The 19,387-nt window shown below is 36.5% G+C and overlaps 1 protein-coding gene across 3 annotated transcripts in view; it reads right to left on the bottom strand.

Moving 5' to 3' along the window:
- The window catches only part of ARID2 (AT-rich interaction domain 2), a 102,664-nt gene that overhangs the window by 3,739 nt on the left and 79,538 nt on the right, over nt 1–19,387 (bottom strand). For all 3 annotated transcript variants that reach the window (XM_080340939.1, XM_080340938.1, XM_080340937.1), the window contains 5 exons: nt 9,793–9,941; nt 4,358–4,496; nt 4,173–4,258; nt 306–429; nt 127–218 (listed from right to left, as the gene is read on the bottom strand). In XM_080340939.1, the coding sequence (XP_080197065.1) occupies nt 127–218; nt 306–429; nt 4,173–4,258; nt 4,358–4,496; nt 9,793–9,941 (590 nt within the window). The remainder of the gene's footprint in view (nt 1–126; nt 219–305; nt 430–4,172; nt 4,259–4,357; nt 4,497–9,792; nt 9,942–19,387) is intronic.

Genomic DNA, 19,387 nt, shown 5'->3' with positions numbered 1-19,387 from the left:
AATTGTACTATCCATTAACTTATATATTCTTTTTTAAAGGATAGGTAAAACCTACCTATTGTTTGACACTTAAAATAACAGAAACAACACTGCCCACTGGGATCAGAAGAATCATATAATGCTTACCTGCGACCACATTCTGAATATTTACCAATATTTTTTAATATTAAGGCAGCTGTTAATCGGATGTGTTTAGTTATTGGTCCCTCTTTCTCATCCTGTGGAAGAAAAAAAAAATCAAAGGTAAAAATCCCATAGTAGCAGTCAACAATTAATATCTAATACTTGAGTCAAACAATACGAACTGTGAAATCTCTGAAGACAAGGTTTCTTGATCCCCTCCTTAGCGCCATTAGGGCAGCACTCGGATGATTCACAATGGCCTTCTGTGCTCTGGGAGTAGAGGCGGTACCCCCTGCAGCTGGCTGCCTACATTACGAAAGAAAGAATGAATAAAAGTAAGCTTTGCACCACTTTCTAGAAGATTAACATCTCTGAAAATTTATTTTGACAATTTTTTAACCTATCTGAACACAGACACAAAGGTCCATTAATAGACGGTGCTGAGATGTGATTTGCCTTTTGTTTCCACAGAGATAAACCTTATTGAAAAGCCTTCAGAAGAGTCATGGGCTTTATTTTATGTGAAAAAAACCACTTCTTTTGAAGAAGTATTGCTCATCACCCGTGACATTTGTGATGGAAAAGTAATATATTGTACTAATGACAGAGCCACTTCCTGAATTGTACCTATTTAAAGGAATGTTTTCTCAGACAGGGTTTAACAGGAATTGTGATAGTAGTTATGCAAATATAATCTGAGGTTTGGCCAGAGAATGTCCTTAAAATAGAGCTATTCAAACTTGACACAGTTGATCAGGACCATAAGACATTAAGACGACACAAAATAAGTATTAGCTGTGGTTAGTGAGGAGTAATATAAAGTAACATGATTTAAGTTATGATCTAAGACATAAACCATCTAATTGTTAAATCAGATCAAACATTTGTAAAACCAATTACCTGTTACTGCAGCTTTCAGACTGAGATTAATATTTAAATGTGGTATTTTACAAAGCTGGTACAAATAACAAACACAGCGGAAGCAAATTCTCCATTTTCAGTATTAACACTGAAGTCAAAGCTCTGTTTCATGTAAAACTTTGAAATGACTCATGTAATTAGAGTTAGAAACTATAAATATACAACTTCACTTAATGAGTAAGACACATAATGTAATCTCAAAGGAAAGTTTAACAGTATTAGTGGTGAAAAACATCACCATGCTTCAATATATTGAGAAATACTAATATGAAGTCTTTCAACATTCTAGTAGAACCTGATTAGAACATCCCAATATCCTAGAACTAAACAGCAGTGCTTACTTGCAAAGATAGCATAAATCACATGTAAATGTTTCATTTTTTTAAATGAAAGTTAGCCTGTAAGAGTATTATTTACGCATCTTCCACTGTGAGTGAATATTCTAAGAATAAAACTTGAATTCTCTATTCAGAGAGACTTTCTTCATAATCTGAAATTTTAACAAGGAAACCTAGTTACAAATTAGAAAAAGGGTTCATGTGAGTGGTTTTAAACCACAAGCCAGAAAATTAGTAGTAGTAACAGACAGGCTGCCTCCTAAAAACTTAGCTCATAGTGTCATCCTCCGCTGAATGGAAATGAGTTTCAAAACCTTTATGAAGTAAAAGGAGAAGGGCAGGGTCTGAATTAAGAAACTGTTGGGCAATGATAGGAGACTGAGTACCACATAAAGGAACTGTCATCTTAATTTTTAACTTCTGGAACATTTTTGTTTTCCTTATATTAAGAAGAATAAGAATTCATCAATGGAGGCTGTTCCAAATGTCTCTCTTCAACAGCTATCGTACTGCATTTTAGAAAGCTGAAGTACTATTGCCTTGATTCTAGAAATATTGAAAAGGGGACAATTGCAATAAATTAGGAATATATTAAAAGATTGTATTCCTTTTTGTTTTGGAAAAAAAGAGTTGATAAAAAGTTTCTGAGACATCAAGTGGAATGACTTATGTCTGTGGGCAAGTATCTCTCACATTTCTGTAATGATATTATCAACTTAACTTCAAACCACACTATCTTGTGATGCAAAGTTATCTCCTGCCCCACTCCCATGGTGCATGAAGAATATTTTTGGCAGTTCATGCTACCACCTTTGCTTCAGTGGCAACAAGGAAAAAAAACTAATGTGAATCCAAAAAGATTCAAATGCACAAAGCTACAGCCAACATACATTTAACTGCTACTGCTACCTGACCTTCCAGAATGTAATATTCAGCTACTTCTGAAAGCCAGAAGAGGAAGAGTTAAAATAACACAACTTCAAAAGTAAAGAGATACAGAATTAAGATATAACACCAACTTTGTAATGCAGCTTAACTTAGTCTACCTCGTTCTAGCAAAAGCCATTACAGATTTCTTCCAGTGTGTCTGGTGTGATGACAGACAGAAACGATGCTGAGGGGAACGAGCCCTTGCTCTTTACACTGTGTTCAACAGATCTCACTGCCAGCACCAGTAACACTCACTCTATCTGCACTCTCTGGGGTATAGGGGTAGTTTTACTACATGGTGAGGGATTAAGTGAAGAAAGTTGGCCTAACTAATGGTTAGAAGTGTATTTACACATCTGGCAAACTCACTTCTTTGATTCATTAGTTTTGTTGTGGGGGTTGTTGTTGTTGTTTTTAAACATAATTGATTTTCCATGCAATCAGACAACAACTAAAGCTAGTTCTCTCACTGTAAGCAGTGCACAGCCATGAGCAGCATCAAGGGATAGAAGGGAGAGCCAAATCATCCCACTTCGAGTAGCAGAATGTTCTCATTTCAACTTGCATTCTGAAATCACAACCTTCATATCATATGATATTGCAGTCTCAATATTTCAGTGAGAGCTGCTTATGCATGTAAGTTCCTACTTTCTGAATCTGACCTCATTAGGGAATTCTGCCTTAAAAGAAGGGATGTACTAATACTTTTTCTAATATGACCACCTGTGCCCATGTTAAAGAAGCCTGTGAGGACACGAATTTACTGGATGTGTTGTCTGCATGATGGAACACTTTTGAAAAGGCAGAGCTGAGATCACAACGTGCGCATAGATGGTATCAGCCCTACGCTTACCACTTACCAAGTATTTAAGACTACATTACCATCATTCTTCATTTTGTGGTTTTCAGAACTCTGAATGATGTTTAGTATAATGAAACAAGGCACCATAAAGCAACCATAAGTCTGTGTTAAGAGGCTTGTTTATATTAAAAAAAAAAAAAAAGGAGACTCAAACTAAATTTCTCAACTTTCATACCCAACTGCCTTTGCTGCCTCCAGCAGCTTGGTAATAATTTAACAAGCCACAGAACAGACTGCAAAAGTCTGCCTAGGACCATGTAATTACATCTTTAGCTTGCAACAAAGAGATTCCAGTTTGTTATTAACAAAGACCGAGTATTAATACACTTATACAAGTAACTGAAGCCTGAATAATTCCAATATTAACATAACCATCACCACAACCCCACAGCAATGGGGTTGTACTCTCCAGTATCAATTCCAGACAGCTGAAATAATTTTGGGAAAGAAGAGAGCCAAATCTGATTCCAGGTAGCACAAAAATAGAAGACTCAGAGGAGCTGGTATATATCTTGTTCACTTGTTTAAAGGAGCCCCTGGATCAAATCAGCCCCAATTTAAATGACAAAACTGGAAGGAATACAGCAAGTTACAGGACAACCCATCTCAGCTCTATGAAGCAGGTGAACTCTACACAACAACTAACTTTCCATTTGGATTACAAGCACTTTCCTGTTCCAATAGAAGTTTTAAAATGCTGTCCAGTTGGGAAATATCAGGAGACTGTTTGAGAACAATGTTCACCACAGAGTACTGACCCTTATACCTTAAGGAATTAGCTATTCTTTTTATGATAACTGCAACCACATCTCCCAAATCAGAATCTGTTCACTCTTTTGCCTGTTTTGTCTCACTGTAATGGATCTCAAATTTGATTACTGTTACAGACTCCACATATGCATAATTTCACCTGATAAGCCAAGTTATAAATACACAAATTCTTCCAATAATTTCTAATTCTTATTTTCTCTCTCGCTAATGAGGCTGAGGTCTCTTACTTATTGGGAGGCTTCTGACTTCCTGCTTGTCCTTGTTCATCTTGCTTTAATCCTGCAAGCAAAGCATCTCTGGAACAGTGCTTATCCTGTTGAGGAAAAGAGAAAAGACAGTGAGAAAGGTGTGTGAAAACTTACCACGAAATTCCTACTATTTTCTGAAGTAATATGTGAAAGAAAATCTGCACCTGTAAGTGGGTGATGAAGGAAAACCTTTGCCGCTGGAAGGGTTCACATCCCTCCCATAAGCACTGCCCTGGGTAGACATCTTTTCCTCCATGTTCAGTTGCTGCATGATAGAAAACCTGTGATGGTGTTTGAAACCACCTACAAAAAGAAAGGGAGGGAAATTTAAGGTTCTTTATTTTTTTCCAGATAATTGCAAAGCACAAGTACCACAAACATTTTTATTTTCTGAAATTAGACATGCATTGATAAATGAAAAGTCATAAAATTTGAAAAGGAAAAATATGTACAAATATTAGCAGTGAGCTACCAATAAATGGCAACAGGATTTTGCCAAACCCTATTGAAATATCATGGTTTAGTCTTTCTATTTATACTTTACCGAAGAAATAATGTATGTTAATTTCGACAGATCCATTCTTTGTGATACAAGCAAAATAGAGTAGTAAACTATAAACAGCTAAAAAAATTGGTTTTCGTGTATTCCTTTTCCTGTTCTCCTTCTTCAGTAGCAGTCATATGTAGACTTTATTTAAATTTTAATTGGGAAAAAGAGATGCACAGCATTCATCCTATTTGCTCTCAATACTGCACACTTGTCAAAATCAAAGGAGAAGTCCTCACCTAGTCCAACCCCCCTGCAATGAGCAGGGACATCTCCAACTAGATCAGGTTGCTCAGAGCCCCATCCAGCCTGGCCTTGGATGTTTCCAGGGATGGGGCATCTACCACCTCTTTGGGGAACCTGTGCCAGTGTTTCACCAAATGGAACGATTTTCTAAAACCCCAAGCTAAGCACTTCGGCTGCCAACAGCCCCATGGTACAGGACATGAGGTATTTCAGCAAAAGAAGTGTTTCTGCATCAACAGAAAAGGTTAAGTTCTCCTAAGCCCGGCCCTGTAATACTCTTGGCAGTGTATTTTGTGTTTTCTCTCTGTTCTGTTTGGTGAGAGCTCAGGTGTGACATAACCTTATAGTGAGTTCAGTCCACTAAGGGCTTTCTTCCATTTCAAAGGGGTAGAAAAGTAACAATTCCCTGTGAACGCCACCTCAAAATACCAGTGAGTTAACAGTTCTTAAACAGTTCTTTTCAAATTGGCACACAGACAAAAGATGTGTTATTTTAACATATATTGTATGTTAATGCAGAACGACTATATTTAAAGCAGTATTAAATATAAGTAGTGAATGACTCAAAGTTGTGGGTTTTTAGTCTAGATACACCTTAGAACATTATCTCAAGTGTTACAGATTAAATCACTCACTTGAAGAGAGAAAAAATGGCCAAACTAAACAAAAGACTTAGCTGCTTGAAATTAATTTTGATACACTAACTCAGCTCATCAACACCCACTTAAGGCTCAGACAGAAGAGGTCTAGAAACCTAATTGTTGCTGTTTGGAAACTCATGACCACCAGCTGTCTTCACACACTTGCTGGAGAGATGCCACTGGCACAGTCTCACCCAAGAGGAAACACACGCACCCACCTCAGCCACTCCGCTTCACATGTCAGTATTTTAGCTTCAGTCAACAGGAAAAGTACTTGTGTTGGATGTCTGACTGAACTCACTGGGCTGGATAGTGCCAAGGGGGAGATGATCTCCCACCAAAGACTTAGAGCAAGCAGCTGGAGGTGAAGCAAAGTCTTAAACCCACAGCAGCTGTTCATTGTCAAGCTCAAGTCAGAACTCAGCACATGAAGAGCGGATCAGTGGGTGCTTTGATCCACCTACCTCCTTCCACATCTTGCCACTCATTTCAATCCTGTCCATTATGCAGACATACTTGCAATCGATACATAGGCTGAACTGTATAGATACTGCTACCTGAACTCCATACAGGTTGTAAAGAGCTAATGTGACCCAGAGACAAGTCTTAGTTATAAACTGAATCCTACTGTAATACAGCAGGTACCTTCTGCATAGGCAATAAATACTGCTCCCTTTAAAATAATTCATCTTTTCCATGCCACTCAGTCCTTACTGAAGGGAGGCTGGGAAGCAGAAATACCTGCCTCTTGCTATTGGTCCAGATAGCCCAGAGTAGCAAATGAAAATCAAATGGTTCACATCTACATTGACTCAACAGCAAAAGTTGGTATTTCAGAGGACAGGAAGACATTTTTCCACAATAAAGGGGAAAGTCAGTGTGTAAACTTCAGCCTGGCACAAACCTGTTTATGAATATTCCTGGCATGGATGAAACAGATTTCATGTTGTAAGTGAAACTCAAAATGTAGTTTAAAACATTTTATTCAACATGGCAAGGCTTTAAGAAAAATAAAGCTATTTCAGCTATGTTGGTTCATTCATTGCATAGTAAATTCAGTGTTATACTTCAATCACTGATCCAAGAAGACTGAAATTTACTGCCATTTTGCAAAGAAAAACTATTTTTCCTCAAAGAAACACCTAAATATAGTAATAAAGAAAAGCTTAAGTACTGAAAATATGGTCAGTTGACTCTACACTCTTGTTTCCCATTTAATTTCTCCATCATTCTGTTCAGCTGCTGAACAGAACATTAAACTAATAGCTGACTTGACAGGCAGTGGAGATTCAATAGCATTTCCAATTTACTTTTTAAACACAAAGCAATTCAAGAGCAGACAGCTCCTGCCTACCCTGAAACAAAATAGCAGCTCTTAGATTAAGCTGGATACAATTAGCAGTACTTGCAGACAGATGAACTTCAAAGGAAAACACCCACTTTCTGTTACATCCTCAATGCAAAGCAGTGTCCTGACTGACACCTTTTACAGTTCTACTGCCACTTCAGATACTAAACCTGAATAAATCTATGAGAGGCAAATCATTACAACTATTTGCATAACTGGGCCTGATCTAGTTGTGGTCTTCAAACACTACTAAATCTGTTGGAGTTTATTTCAAAATCTGGGTATAATGTTTCTTAATTCAGTTCTTAAAAAATGAAACAGCAGAAGCCATGCCCACACCAGTGGAATGTTGCTGGCTGCAGCAGCCAAGATCGTGGGGAGGAAAAGAACATACTATTTTATTTATATTTATTCAGATTCTTAATAAAATGGTTATGAAGGCCTCCACTGCCTTCTGCAATGCATCCTGGAAGGGAAACTTAATGCTAATATGTTGCGACAATTGAACTAAAGAACATGCATAGAGAAACTGGTGCAAATGACTGTATCAAATTTGTCTCCTGTTATATCTTTAGGGACAATTGTGAACACCATGAAAAAACTCACTGCTCTATCATTCTACTGTGATGAATCTGCCTGTTTATTACCTAGGAAAAAGACTGCTAAGCAACGAGGAATGAAACCAAGTAGTGAATGTAAAGTTCACAGAGTAGACTAATGACCCACTCAAAAGAATCTTCTTGTTTCCTGCTTAAACACTAAAACCAGCTAAGATTGAGAGCTACAAATATAACAGTTAAAATAACAGGTGGCAATTCCAGATTTTTCCTTAAGTCTGTTAGAAGCAAGAAGCCTACGGGAGATTTTATATTCCTGTTTTTAACCAGGCTGTTGGAAGAATATGGATAAACAACATGCATTTGAGGAAGATGCTTGCTTAACATTTTGGTTCTCTCTTTACTACAGAGAATGCCGAGTGTAATGTTTATCTAAACTGTTTTTAGGTTGTGACTGAAATATTTTAAAAGTGAGAAAAACCAAAGGAACAAGAGCTGTGTGTCACATGAACTACAATCTATCAAAGTAAAATCTCTGAAGGCTTTTGAAAATAATGAAACTTAACCATGAACAAAAACCAGTACGGTAAGTCATGACAGGAGAAACTAAAGCAACAGAAATTATACACTATCTTTGACATAAAATGTAGAGATCAGCTTGTAAAATATGAGCCATGTAGCCCTTAACTTCCACCTCAGGAAAATTTGCTGAAATACTATTTTAAGACAGACTGACAAAAGGACTGATAATGTAAGGTAATCATAATTGTATAGTTCCTCCTTCCACCCCAAAATTTGACTGCACATATTCACATCTTACTTCACGTGTGACATCAGCTCGTTCCATGGTTACATGTCAACTCAAGTCTACGCAACTCATCCTACATAACTTCAGACACGGAAGAAAGTTGGTGACTAACTTATGCTTCAAAACTGTGGTTCAGCAAACACTTCAAGATTGTATAAACTGCTGAGGCTTCTGGTAAGAAACTGCCCCAGCTTTTCATTTCTACTTCTGTACAACCAGCTCTCGTACCAAAACAGGTGCTTACACATCTGTTGTGCAGCCAGCAGAACACATCTCTATGGTTATATTTATTAGTAGTTAAGGAATAAAGTGAAAAGTAAGTAAAGCCTTATATGCATTTCTTACATACAGAAGTGCTACCTACCAAAGAAATAAAAATCACTTTGAAGGTGAAAAAAGGGCAATAATTTTAAAAGTCCCAGATATCTACAGTACCAGAGTGTTACCTAAAAATCCATATGTCTTGCATTGACTTAATGACCTTTCAGTTATGTTTATAAGGAATGAAAGAAAAAGAACTTGCAGCTTCAGCGGTCTACAGGTTAACTGTCCTTAAGTATTCCTCTAATTCTGCTCAAATGCCTCATTTTCACCATCGCTTTCAAACATTCTAACTTCTCTATCATTTCACCCCAACTTTCTGAATGTCTACACACCAGCTTTCTGCCAAGTCCTGTAACGAAGAAGAATCTCACCCTTTTTCACACCCATCCTATATGTCATGCAATTTCTCTGTTTTCAAAACGGCTATTTGAAAACTACCTTTGTGTACTCTTCACTGAAAACTAGGCATATTCACAAACCTATGTCACTTTTAAAATCAATGTCAAGATAGCAAGGGTAATATCATGTTTTTAGGAGCCTCCATCTATAAGTCTGCTAGCTCACTCCTCTGCCTTACAAGGACTAGAACAACAAATCAAAAAAAAGTCTAATCATTGCTGTCTATTCTTAAGGCTAAGTTCCTTTTGTGAAAATGGAGTCCTGTGGCACACAAATGGTATCATAATTACCACAGTTAGTCATAATTTAAGTTAGACTTTGACCATGACTCAGAAGTACAACACCCTGTTCTTGCAAAACTGGAAACACAAGAAAATTATTTGTAACTGGAGTACAGTAACTACTTCTGTATTTGCAACACAGATAACAAGCTTCGGAGCTAGGAATTTTTTTTAACTACATGGCAATATTTTATTTATTACTGAAAAAATCAATATATCATAAGAAAGCCACATAATATTCATTTTATGCTCTGAAATATAATTGAGAGCAGTTAAATGTCTTGTGCTTCCCCATGTCAACTTCCTCAAGAGTTTTCACTTTTTCTTTTCCCCATGGATAAAGTATAAGGTAGCTTAAGAAAACAGGATAGAACTCATAGAATCACCTTCTATATACAAGCATCTGTTAAATATTAGTAAAAGGTAGTTAAATAAAGGAACCATTTACTTTTTACAAGATTGCCACAGACACATGAAGTTCTGTCCAGGTTTTTTCATTTGCTCTGCATGCTGACTTGCTGCAGTGTATGAAGGCGGCTGCAAATTGATCTGCTGGCCCTGTACTTGCACTGTTGGTATCGACGTTGCAGGTGTGCTCTGCAGAAAAAGTTAGAACACAGTTTTAAACAAGGCTTATTTCAAGACTTGGCATACAGTTTATTGTTTGTTCAAAAATCTTTTGTTTGACACTTCTATCCGCATGTTTTCATATTTTAACAGTTCGAACTCTGAATAAACATTAACAGACAGTAAGAGACATACAACTTTTACACCGTAGTATTTATGCAGAAGTTTCTAATATTCAAATGGCTAAACCTTAAGCCCAAATTCAAATACAGAATTATGACTGCAAATTAATTTCTCAAGGACACTAGTGGAGCAATGGTTAGCATTATCTTGCAAAGGCTTTATTTGTTCTGTAAGAGAAGAAAGAACACATGCAAAAGCAAGGGGTGGCAGTATCATCAGCACAGGGAATACTTATAAATATAAATGTAAGAGAAAATATTGCTAACAGACGTAACAGAAGTAAAATGAGCACTGATACATTTAAAACTCAAACGGTTCAATGTGCTGCATCTGTGGAATTCTTAAACTGTTGCATTAGTAAAGGTCAGGCTGTGTTACAGAGTATGTAAGAAAAGGTAAATTGAAAAATGCTAGAGAAACACTATCAAAGACCAGTAGGCTCAAACTATAACATACCATTTTTTCTAGAAAACTTGGCAAATGATATAATTCTTTGAACTCTTGTAAAATCAGCTAGCATGTGTACCTTTATATAGAATACTACACACCCAGAATGCCTAAAGATGCCATACAATGTGTGTACAGTGAAATATAAACATTTCAGAGAATAAAAAGATGTTTTCCTTGCTCCATTGCAATACTACAAGACACTTAATTTAACAGTTAATAAAAATTGCCTTACAAGTGACCTAAACAAATACATAATGAAAGCCAAAATATGTCAACTTTATTTATCTTTCTGAACAACAGATACTGAACACTGGATCTCCCCATTTTGGAACATTGTTTGTATCAGAATATTGTTTCTCTTCCTTTTTTCCTGGAAGGCTCTGGACAGCGAGACATTCATAGACATGATGACAATATAAAAAAAATCAAGCTTCTAAATATTATTAGGAATGAAGACCTAACATCCTTTTCTTCCCTACTGTTAGGAAAGGAATGTTACACTCTTTGTCAAGAGACCAAGCAAAACTACTTTCAAGTCTGTGTTTAAGAATATTGTAAAAGAAACGCCTTCAAGTGGTGCACACAATACTCTGGTTATGTCTTTACAGAGCTACTGAATAGCTCTAGACTTTAAAGAAACAGTTAAGTGCAACTTCTAACATTTCATTTGCATATTAATGTTAACGTCTGCTGCTCTCTATTGGCATTGTGGACAACAGTCACACAAGGTAACAAGTTAATTACTGTCACAGATTGTACAACACTAACAACATGACCAAAAGGACTGTAAAAAAGTCTCATTAAACCTAAAACACTTCCCATGTTCAAGCATAAATTCTGATAAAAATAAGACAAAACTCTACAAAACTCTTGGACACAGCACAACTATTGTATGACACCTGGGACCTGCGTGTGTCAAAAGTTGTAAGAAAGGACTCCAGTCCATTAATCATAAATAAAATTACTTTGAATTCTGCAACAATTTCCTTCAAAAGACCTCTGACATATTTTACAGATTGGGTAATGAATCTTCACAAAGTATCTTTTAACAAAATGTAAACACAAGTGGATCTTTCTAAGATCAACACCCCTCTAACAAGGCATTTTTAAAGTGAGGATGAAATTATAGAGTGTCAGCAGTACAGCTTGTTTTGCAATCTACACTTGGCATTCTGATATCAATACATTATTATGGTCTTTATGTGACGTTTTGTCCCTATAGAACTTCTATCTCATTCAGTGTGCTGGAGAGAGAGTGAGTTTACTGAATTAATTCAGTATTTCATTTAATTCTCATCAATGTATGGCTCACATATTATTTACTCCATTCTAAGCAAACCCTGCAATTAACCCAGAATTATGAATTTTCTCAAGGGTTTTTCTGGCAAGCTCTCCTCATGGTATTCAAAGGTTTTAATACTATCTCATTAAAACACTGTTTATTTTAAACAAGGAGATCTGAGATACATAACAAAATGTTACATGCTGAAAATGAAAGAGCACAGAAAGGGAAAGAATTTTCAGGACAAAAAGTTAAAATCCAGTTTCCTCTCCTATTTCTACTTTTTTTTTTTTTTGTGAGGGAAAAAAAAGCTGGTAAACTGAAAAGAAATGTGAAAAATAATTGTTGTTTAGAATTCTCTAATTGCTGCAGGACTGCAAAGTAGTTTTGCTCTAACTTGTAGCATTAAGCACTTACAACTTCGATGCATTTTTAAGTCAAATTTATTGCTTGCCTATCAACTGTACTGATTATATTTTAAAATCAACAGACAAAGCAAAGTTATCTGTTTCCTAGGTTTTATTTTAGAAACAGAAGTTCAGTTTTCAAACATCTCAAAGCTTTCCTCTCTTCATTCAAGAGATCAGAAATACTGCTAATTTTTGTTTTCTTTTTTCCCTCCTCTATTTTCATGTATCGTTTTAGTAATGCATGGTAAATGGGACATCACTAAAATTACGTATAGTCTTTGTTTTTCAGAAATGAAACTCCTCATTTCTAGAAATGTACTTAGGAATACTTGCTATGTGCTACCTAGTTTACAGGACCAATATGCAATGATGGTGTAAACTCACTTATTTCTTTAATGTATGGAACTATGATAGAAACTTCAGTCTTCCTAATAAAGTTTTTCCAGGAACAGTAACATTGAAAAAAAATTCTCCATCGCATAAAAATTTCACAAAATTTCCTCCTCTGGCAAAAAGTTTTAACAATTCCAGGTTCCTCAAGAAATCAAACACCCAGTACTCCAGTACACTTGAAAGCATTTCATGGCATCTTTTTATATTCAGATTAGACCTCTCCATTATAAGATTTGTAATTGCCACCACACTTAGCACTTTTGCAAATCAGATCTCTCTGGTTCTTGGGACTGCAAGGTACCTCAAGTAGCAGCATTGCCAAATAATACAATCCATTTCACAAGTTCACTGAGTGCCATTTTAAGGACTTAGGAGTCATGATGCAGGATATAAACATAAAAATATCTGATAAACTACACACTAACAGAAGCAGATCAGCTAAATATATTATTTTATTATATACACACGCATATAAAGAATGCATTTATATTCAGTGATTTTCTGTCTCAAATGACCTAAGCTACTCTGGCCTAAAGTTTGCCCTAAATGACAATTAATTCCACATAAACTGATCCACCAGTAACCACGCTTGACATGTTTTTGTGTCCCCCAGAACAAATGGTGTTAAAGGAGCCAAAATTAATACACTGCACGAAGAAGTTACTTCAGCATGAAAGGTAAACAGATGCAGGACAGTCTGAGGAAAGTTTAAAAACAGGCACAGAAATGCCATTCTCTGACAACTTGATTCTTTAATCCAGTTTCTGATGGCAACCCCTAAAATAGCATGTTCTGAATCTGATTTCTGAATTCCTTCACACTGTGGGAGATTTTCTGTTTTCCCTGTTGTTGATGACTAGGGTCTTGGCAGCAAGATCATGACTCAAGGCAGCTCTCTTAGCTTGCCGTGCCTGGGCACAGATGCAAAAAACTCAAGTTTCAATGACAAAAGTTAGGATTTCTGTAACTTTAATATACTCTGTGCAAAGTCAGCCAAGTTATGTGGGTTGCTGGCCACCAACACTTTAGCTCAGAGATAAAACCTGACTGACCATAAACTGAAGGAAGCAGCAGTAACAACCACAGTCACTGTTCCATTATGTGTGGGCTCTTTACCTGAAACACAAATTAAAGACACCCCAAACACAGCACGAGCCGTGGTCTGCATTAGCTCAGCTTTAGTGCTGTACCACTGCAATTGTTCTGCTGTCCAGGTCAGTTTTGTTCTCGCATGCAGACTGCACCATGCCCAGCTCCACTGGACATGACTGGAACCAGACAGGCTCTTCTTGCACCATGTTTCTTCTACCAGAAATGTACTTGGTATCAGAGCTGAAGGCAAGGTCCAACATGGAGACGTGGCCAATGTTGAATCAGAGCTAACAAGCCCAGCTAAACTGGAGCTGCTTAGCAATGAAGAACTATCAGGAATCCAGCAATGGACTTCCCATCATAGCAGGTTCTGGTTCAGGCAAACTCCATCCCAGAAAACAACTTTTTAAATTATTATTTGTTTAGCTTATTTTTGTCCAGTTACATTGTCTTTAACCTTAAGTTTACCTTTACCAGTTACCTTTAACTACAATAATCTCTTATCTTCAAGATAAAAATGACACCTTTGAATCAACCACATACAAGATAGCAACAAGCCTCATCAAGAGCCTGCATGGACTATTAAAATACAGAGGAGGATGCTTTAAAGAATAATTTTCCATCTTGCTCCCTGGGCTAATGAAAACCAGAATATGTTGCAACAAAGATAAACGTGATGAGCAGCCAACGCTAGCAATGCTGGCTATACTACTCTTACATTCTCTTACATTATGTTCCTTGAACTGCATCCACAACGCTTACTTTGGAGGCAGCTCTTTGATCACTCACCTAATTCATTTGGAAGGAAAATACTTTGAGAGCAGTCTTTACAGAATTACAAAGTCAAGCATACAAATAAGAAATCTATATAAAAGAAATAATACAGTAAAGCATTGCAAAACAAGACAGTGTTTGAATTCAAGCAAAAATTTAACAGCTGGATTTATGTACAGACTCTAAAAATAATATCCTTTACTACTGTACACATTGATGTTATAGGTGAAATATAAAACAATACAGATGGTCCTCTTCAGATCCTGCTCTCTTGGATGTATTTCTGCATGGATGTGACTAATCTTTCCCCAACTGTATGATTTGCACTAAACTCTTTAGCAACATAAATATAAACCCTTAATACCTGTACAGTCTACTTATGGAACAAATACTACAGCCTACTTGTAGTAAGCAGGAGATTTTACCACCAGACTGAGTGACTTTAGATTGAGACATTGGGGGTGGAGGGACAAGGAAAGGGGGAGCAGGGACTCCAGAATAGTAATGAAAACTAAGAGTAAAGCTAAGTTTTCTGATAACTAGAATGGACTGTTTACAAAATATACTAATTCATTTTTACGCACAAGAGCTCCTCATTTGGGAATCCATGCTCCCTGGGTGGTAGCAGTAATATACCCTATGCCTTGGGGCCAGAAAGAGCCTCCACACCTCCATTTCACAGAACCAACGGTGCCATTCCCTTATGTATTAATGGTTAACTCTATTTTAGCATAAAACCTGCTTGTTTTATTTAAAAGGCCTACTGTACCATCAACAAGAGAAAATGCCGCATCCCAGTGTGATGGGGGCCCTATTGATGGATGAAGCCATATGCAGTTTAAAAGCATCAGGTTGCATTTTTTTCACCCACCATTAATATTTGCACACCCACAGTAAATACATTCAGCTCAATGTTAAACAGTTAGTTATTAGTAAAATATTTTTTAAAGCATCATAGGATTTACACTCCAGTGCTACTGAAAATTTTATGTTTAGCTTCTTCTCAATAATGAACCTATATAAAAAGGTAGCTTATAAGCTGAAAATTAATTACAGCAGGATTTGAGTATGAGGAAAGGGGTCAGGTGGATATGTAGGCACTAAAAAAGATGTTCATTTCTGGTTGTTAGATTACTGAGGTTTAAGTCTCCTTGCAACAGTGTGCTTCACAAGTGAGAAGCAGTAAAAGCACCGAGATTCTGTATTTCGGTACTTCCAGCTGAGAAACTCATTTGCTCTGTGGCTAGGAATGAATTACACCTCCTGGGGCCACACACCTGCTTTCTGGTGCATGGTAATTCTCAGCTTCCCAACCAACACAGAGCAGAAGCAAATAGTTAAGGCAACACTCACACAGCTTTTGCCATCTAAATTTCCACCCAAGCATGTTTCAAGTGAGTGGCCTTAAGAGAAATGGAAGTGTGCTGTTTATGAGGGGATGACAGTGATGAGCAGGGAAGTAATTACTTTAAAAGCCAGATAAGGCAATTTAAATCAGATTTGCTCACTTCTAGGAACTTGGGGTGGTATCAGAACATTCCTTAAAAACACACACCAACTGGGACAAACCAACATAGTTATGTTCAACAGATGTTTTGGAGGTGTCTGAAGAGGAGTAAAAAAGAGTGGAAAATAAAATGTACAGGTAGGTAATTGCTCATTTCTTTTTCATCCACCAGCCCAGTGCAATACCTCAGGAAAGCAATAATTCAGGAGCAGGGACCACAGAAATAAAAAGACACCAAGAAAGTCAAGTGCCAGTTCTGTCTCCTCACAGACTACATTTAACAGACTCACAAAACACAGATGGATATAAAAAGACATATGTTCTTACCCATATGCCCATAACCTAATTTTTGTATAAAAATAAAAAAATAAAAATCTTTAAAGTCAGTATATAGATATATATATATTTTTTTCCAAACAGTTCTGCTAAGGTATACAATTAACATAGAACAATCATAGATTCTACACACATATCTGGGCTTCTCTAACTGGATTTTGATAGCACTATATGGGCTGTCCCATAAACAACAATAACTTTAATTATTTTAGTAGGCCATTTAAATCAACTTTTTTCCCGCCAAAGCATATAGTACCAGCCCATTTCAAACTACCATTCATAGCTTGAAATCTTCTCTTAGCTTTTATATTCCCTTAAGAATTGTTTCACTCTTCTTGCTTTAGTTATCACATTGCCATTCCCTTCCCTGTTTGTTTGGCCTCCAGTTTAAGTGTCTTCCCTTTTTCCTCTCTGCAGTTCATGACAAGTAATCCTGCTGTAGTTGCACAAGCAATACTCTCCTCCCTCTTCTGTCCTATACATCTCCTTTTCTAGCCTTCCTGTTGGGTTCTAATTTTATTACAAATTTTCTTCCTCTATCCCCTTCTCACTTCTCTGAAATACAAGCTTTAGTTAAAAATAAAATTTTAGGATGACAAGCAAACAGGAAATCACACAGACTAAGAGCTTCGGCAGCTACATAATTTGCCATAGCTAATGTTCCTCGTCTCTCCCTTTTTTTTCTCCATTGGGTTGCATTTATTTCACACAGTCCACAAAAAGAATCATGCTCTCCTATTTCTTCCGCAAGACATTCAGCATACACTAGGTACTGCAGAGAGGACAAAACAATGCAGATGCTCAAGTGAAAACAGTGCAGCCTTTCAAAAAGTCAGAGATAAAAAAGCTGCTTATCATATAAAGAAGACGCTCAAAATGGGAGGCAGAAAATATGACATTATACGGGGCCTAACCTCATTAAATCTCAAACTGAGTTTATGAGAATTTGACTACATCTTAATATGTCTAGATGTCTTAAAGATACTCCTAGAAATAGACTTAATATTGGAAATACTTAATATCTGCTTTTCCAGCAAAACAATGGCTACTGCAGCTGTTCGGGAACTGTGATAAAAAAAAAGAGCTGGCCAGAATGATTTTGGTACTGGTTGTAGTCCAATACATTTATATTAGAAGAGTGGTAAAGATCCTTAAGAGTCTTAAACCAAACTATGATGTGCACTATATCTGAACAGAGTACTATAAAGTTGGTTCTATTATAAGTCAGTATTCAGCATTACCATGACAGACATGACTCATAAATAGCCATATGTAATGATTAATGCAATTAGCGAACGAATTATATTGTTCAACAAGATCAAAACTAATGAAGTCCTTTTCTCCCACATTCCTGTAATTTTGAAGAAAGCAAGGGCATCCTATGGACAGGAAAATGAGCCAATTTCCATAGAAGCAGACATTAAACCAAGTTATTTTGATCTGCAAATCTGTACTGAATGGCATAACCAGCTGGCAGCATTTCTGTTTGTATAGTTAATGGAAAATGTACGAACTACTAATGACAGTGATATGAGTGACAGTGTACAAAAAGAAACTATAAGTACAGTAAATATTCTTTTTTTTTTTCTCTATTATCATGACAGAACAGCTAATCCAATACAAATTAAATAGTTCACATTATTACTCTCCTCTTCGCAAAAAACTGGAAGTCTGATAGCTCTTTGAGACACAACTGAAAATTCTTGTCAGCCACATGCCCAGGAAATAACCAACCACAGATAATATTTATTCCAGAGACACAGCCATACCATTTTCTATTTCAGCCAAATCCTTAGCAAACCTATACTAGAAATTCAAACTGTGTAACAGCTAAAGACACTGCAAAGAGACCGGTTTAGCTTGCCTTTTTTTTTTTGCACTACTGAAAATTAGCACATTCTCCTTATGCTGCAAAAAGACACTTTCATTTTGGTCAATTCATTTTTCGTAAGAACAAATATAAACATGGATCTCTGATAAAACCTAAGTGAAAATTTACATGTGAGTTTAAAGGCATTTTATAAAAATAACTCTGGCAGCATGGTGGTTTGATACAGAAAGAAAAGTAGCACTGTCCATCAGCTACTGAATTTTGAGTTCGAGCTATGTTTAAGTCCATAAGGTCTATATGTGCTACCCCGCCAAAAACAAACAAAAACCCAACCAAATAAACAACAGGCAGATAAGAAGTAGACGACTTGTCTTACGTCAAGGTCAAAATGCACTAACATACACTGAAGATTTCACTTCTCCTCTCCACAGTCTGTCAGAACTCTGTAACTGTCAGACCTACTATTCTATTCTCTTTGCTTCTGTTCAGGTTAGGAACTTTTTTTAGAGAGGGATTTTCTGTCCGTGGTCAAAGTTAAACTCTAAGAGACTTGAATAACCTTTAACAAGATTATTTGTACTTATTAATGCTCATACAACTGAGAACCATACCTTACTTCTAATAAAGTGTTAGGGAGTAACCACTTGCAAATGGTTAAAAAAAAAGGTTGATTGAGGAAAGAGGAAATAACAATTAAAAAAATCCCCAAACAACAACAAATAAACAAAAACAAAAAACCCCCACCAAAATACCCCAAACAGAAAGAACCCTCCCCAAATTTTGTCAATCAGAAAAAACCTCCAAACAATGTGTATTGTTATCAATAAACATTACAAATATTTTGCAATAAACAAACAAATATTTCAATACACAGAACAATATTTTCTCCTGGCTGTAGTGAATGTTTGAAGGAAGCCTTTGAAGACCACCTTTAAATGCAAGAGCTTCCACTCATTTCAGCAAGCCAGAGCAGCTGCGGTTATTGACTTGCAAAAAAGACATATTAACTCCTCCATATGCAATAAGGACCAAGAATAAAATGCAGAACAATTCCGACATATTTTACAAGACTGTACAACAAATCGTTGTTTTCAGAACAATTAATCCTTTAAAGAAGAAACCAGCGAGTGAAGTTCTTTCCTGACTGTGTATTATCAAGCTACAAACTATTTTAAATCCTGCTACTGTTACTGACATCGAAGAAGTATGCAAACTATT

Source organism: Nesoenas mayeri (assembly GCF_963082525.1).
Source record: "Nesoenas mayeri genome assembly, chromosome: 1".
In the NCBI taxonomy this organism is placed as follows: Eukaryota; Metazoa; Chordata; class Aves; order Columbiformes; family Columbidae; genus Nesoenas; species Nesoenas mayeri.
Note: the sequence above shows the minus strand (reverse complement) of the source record. Positions and strands in the feature narration are given on the sequence as shown.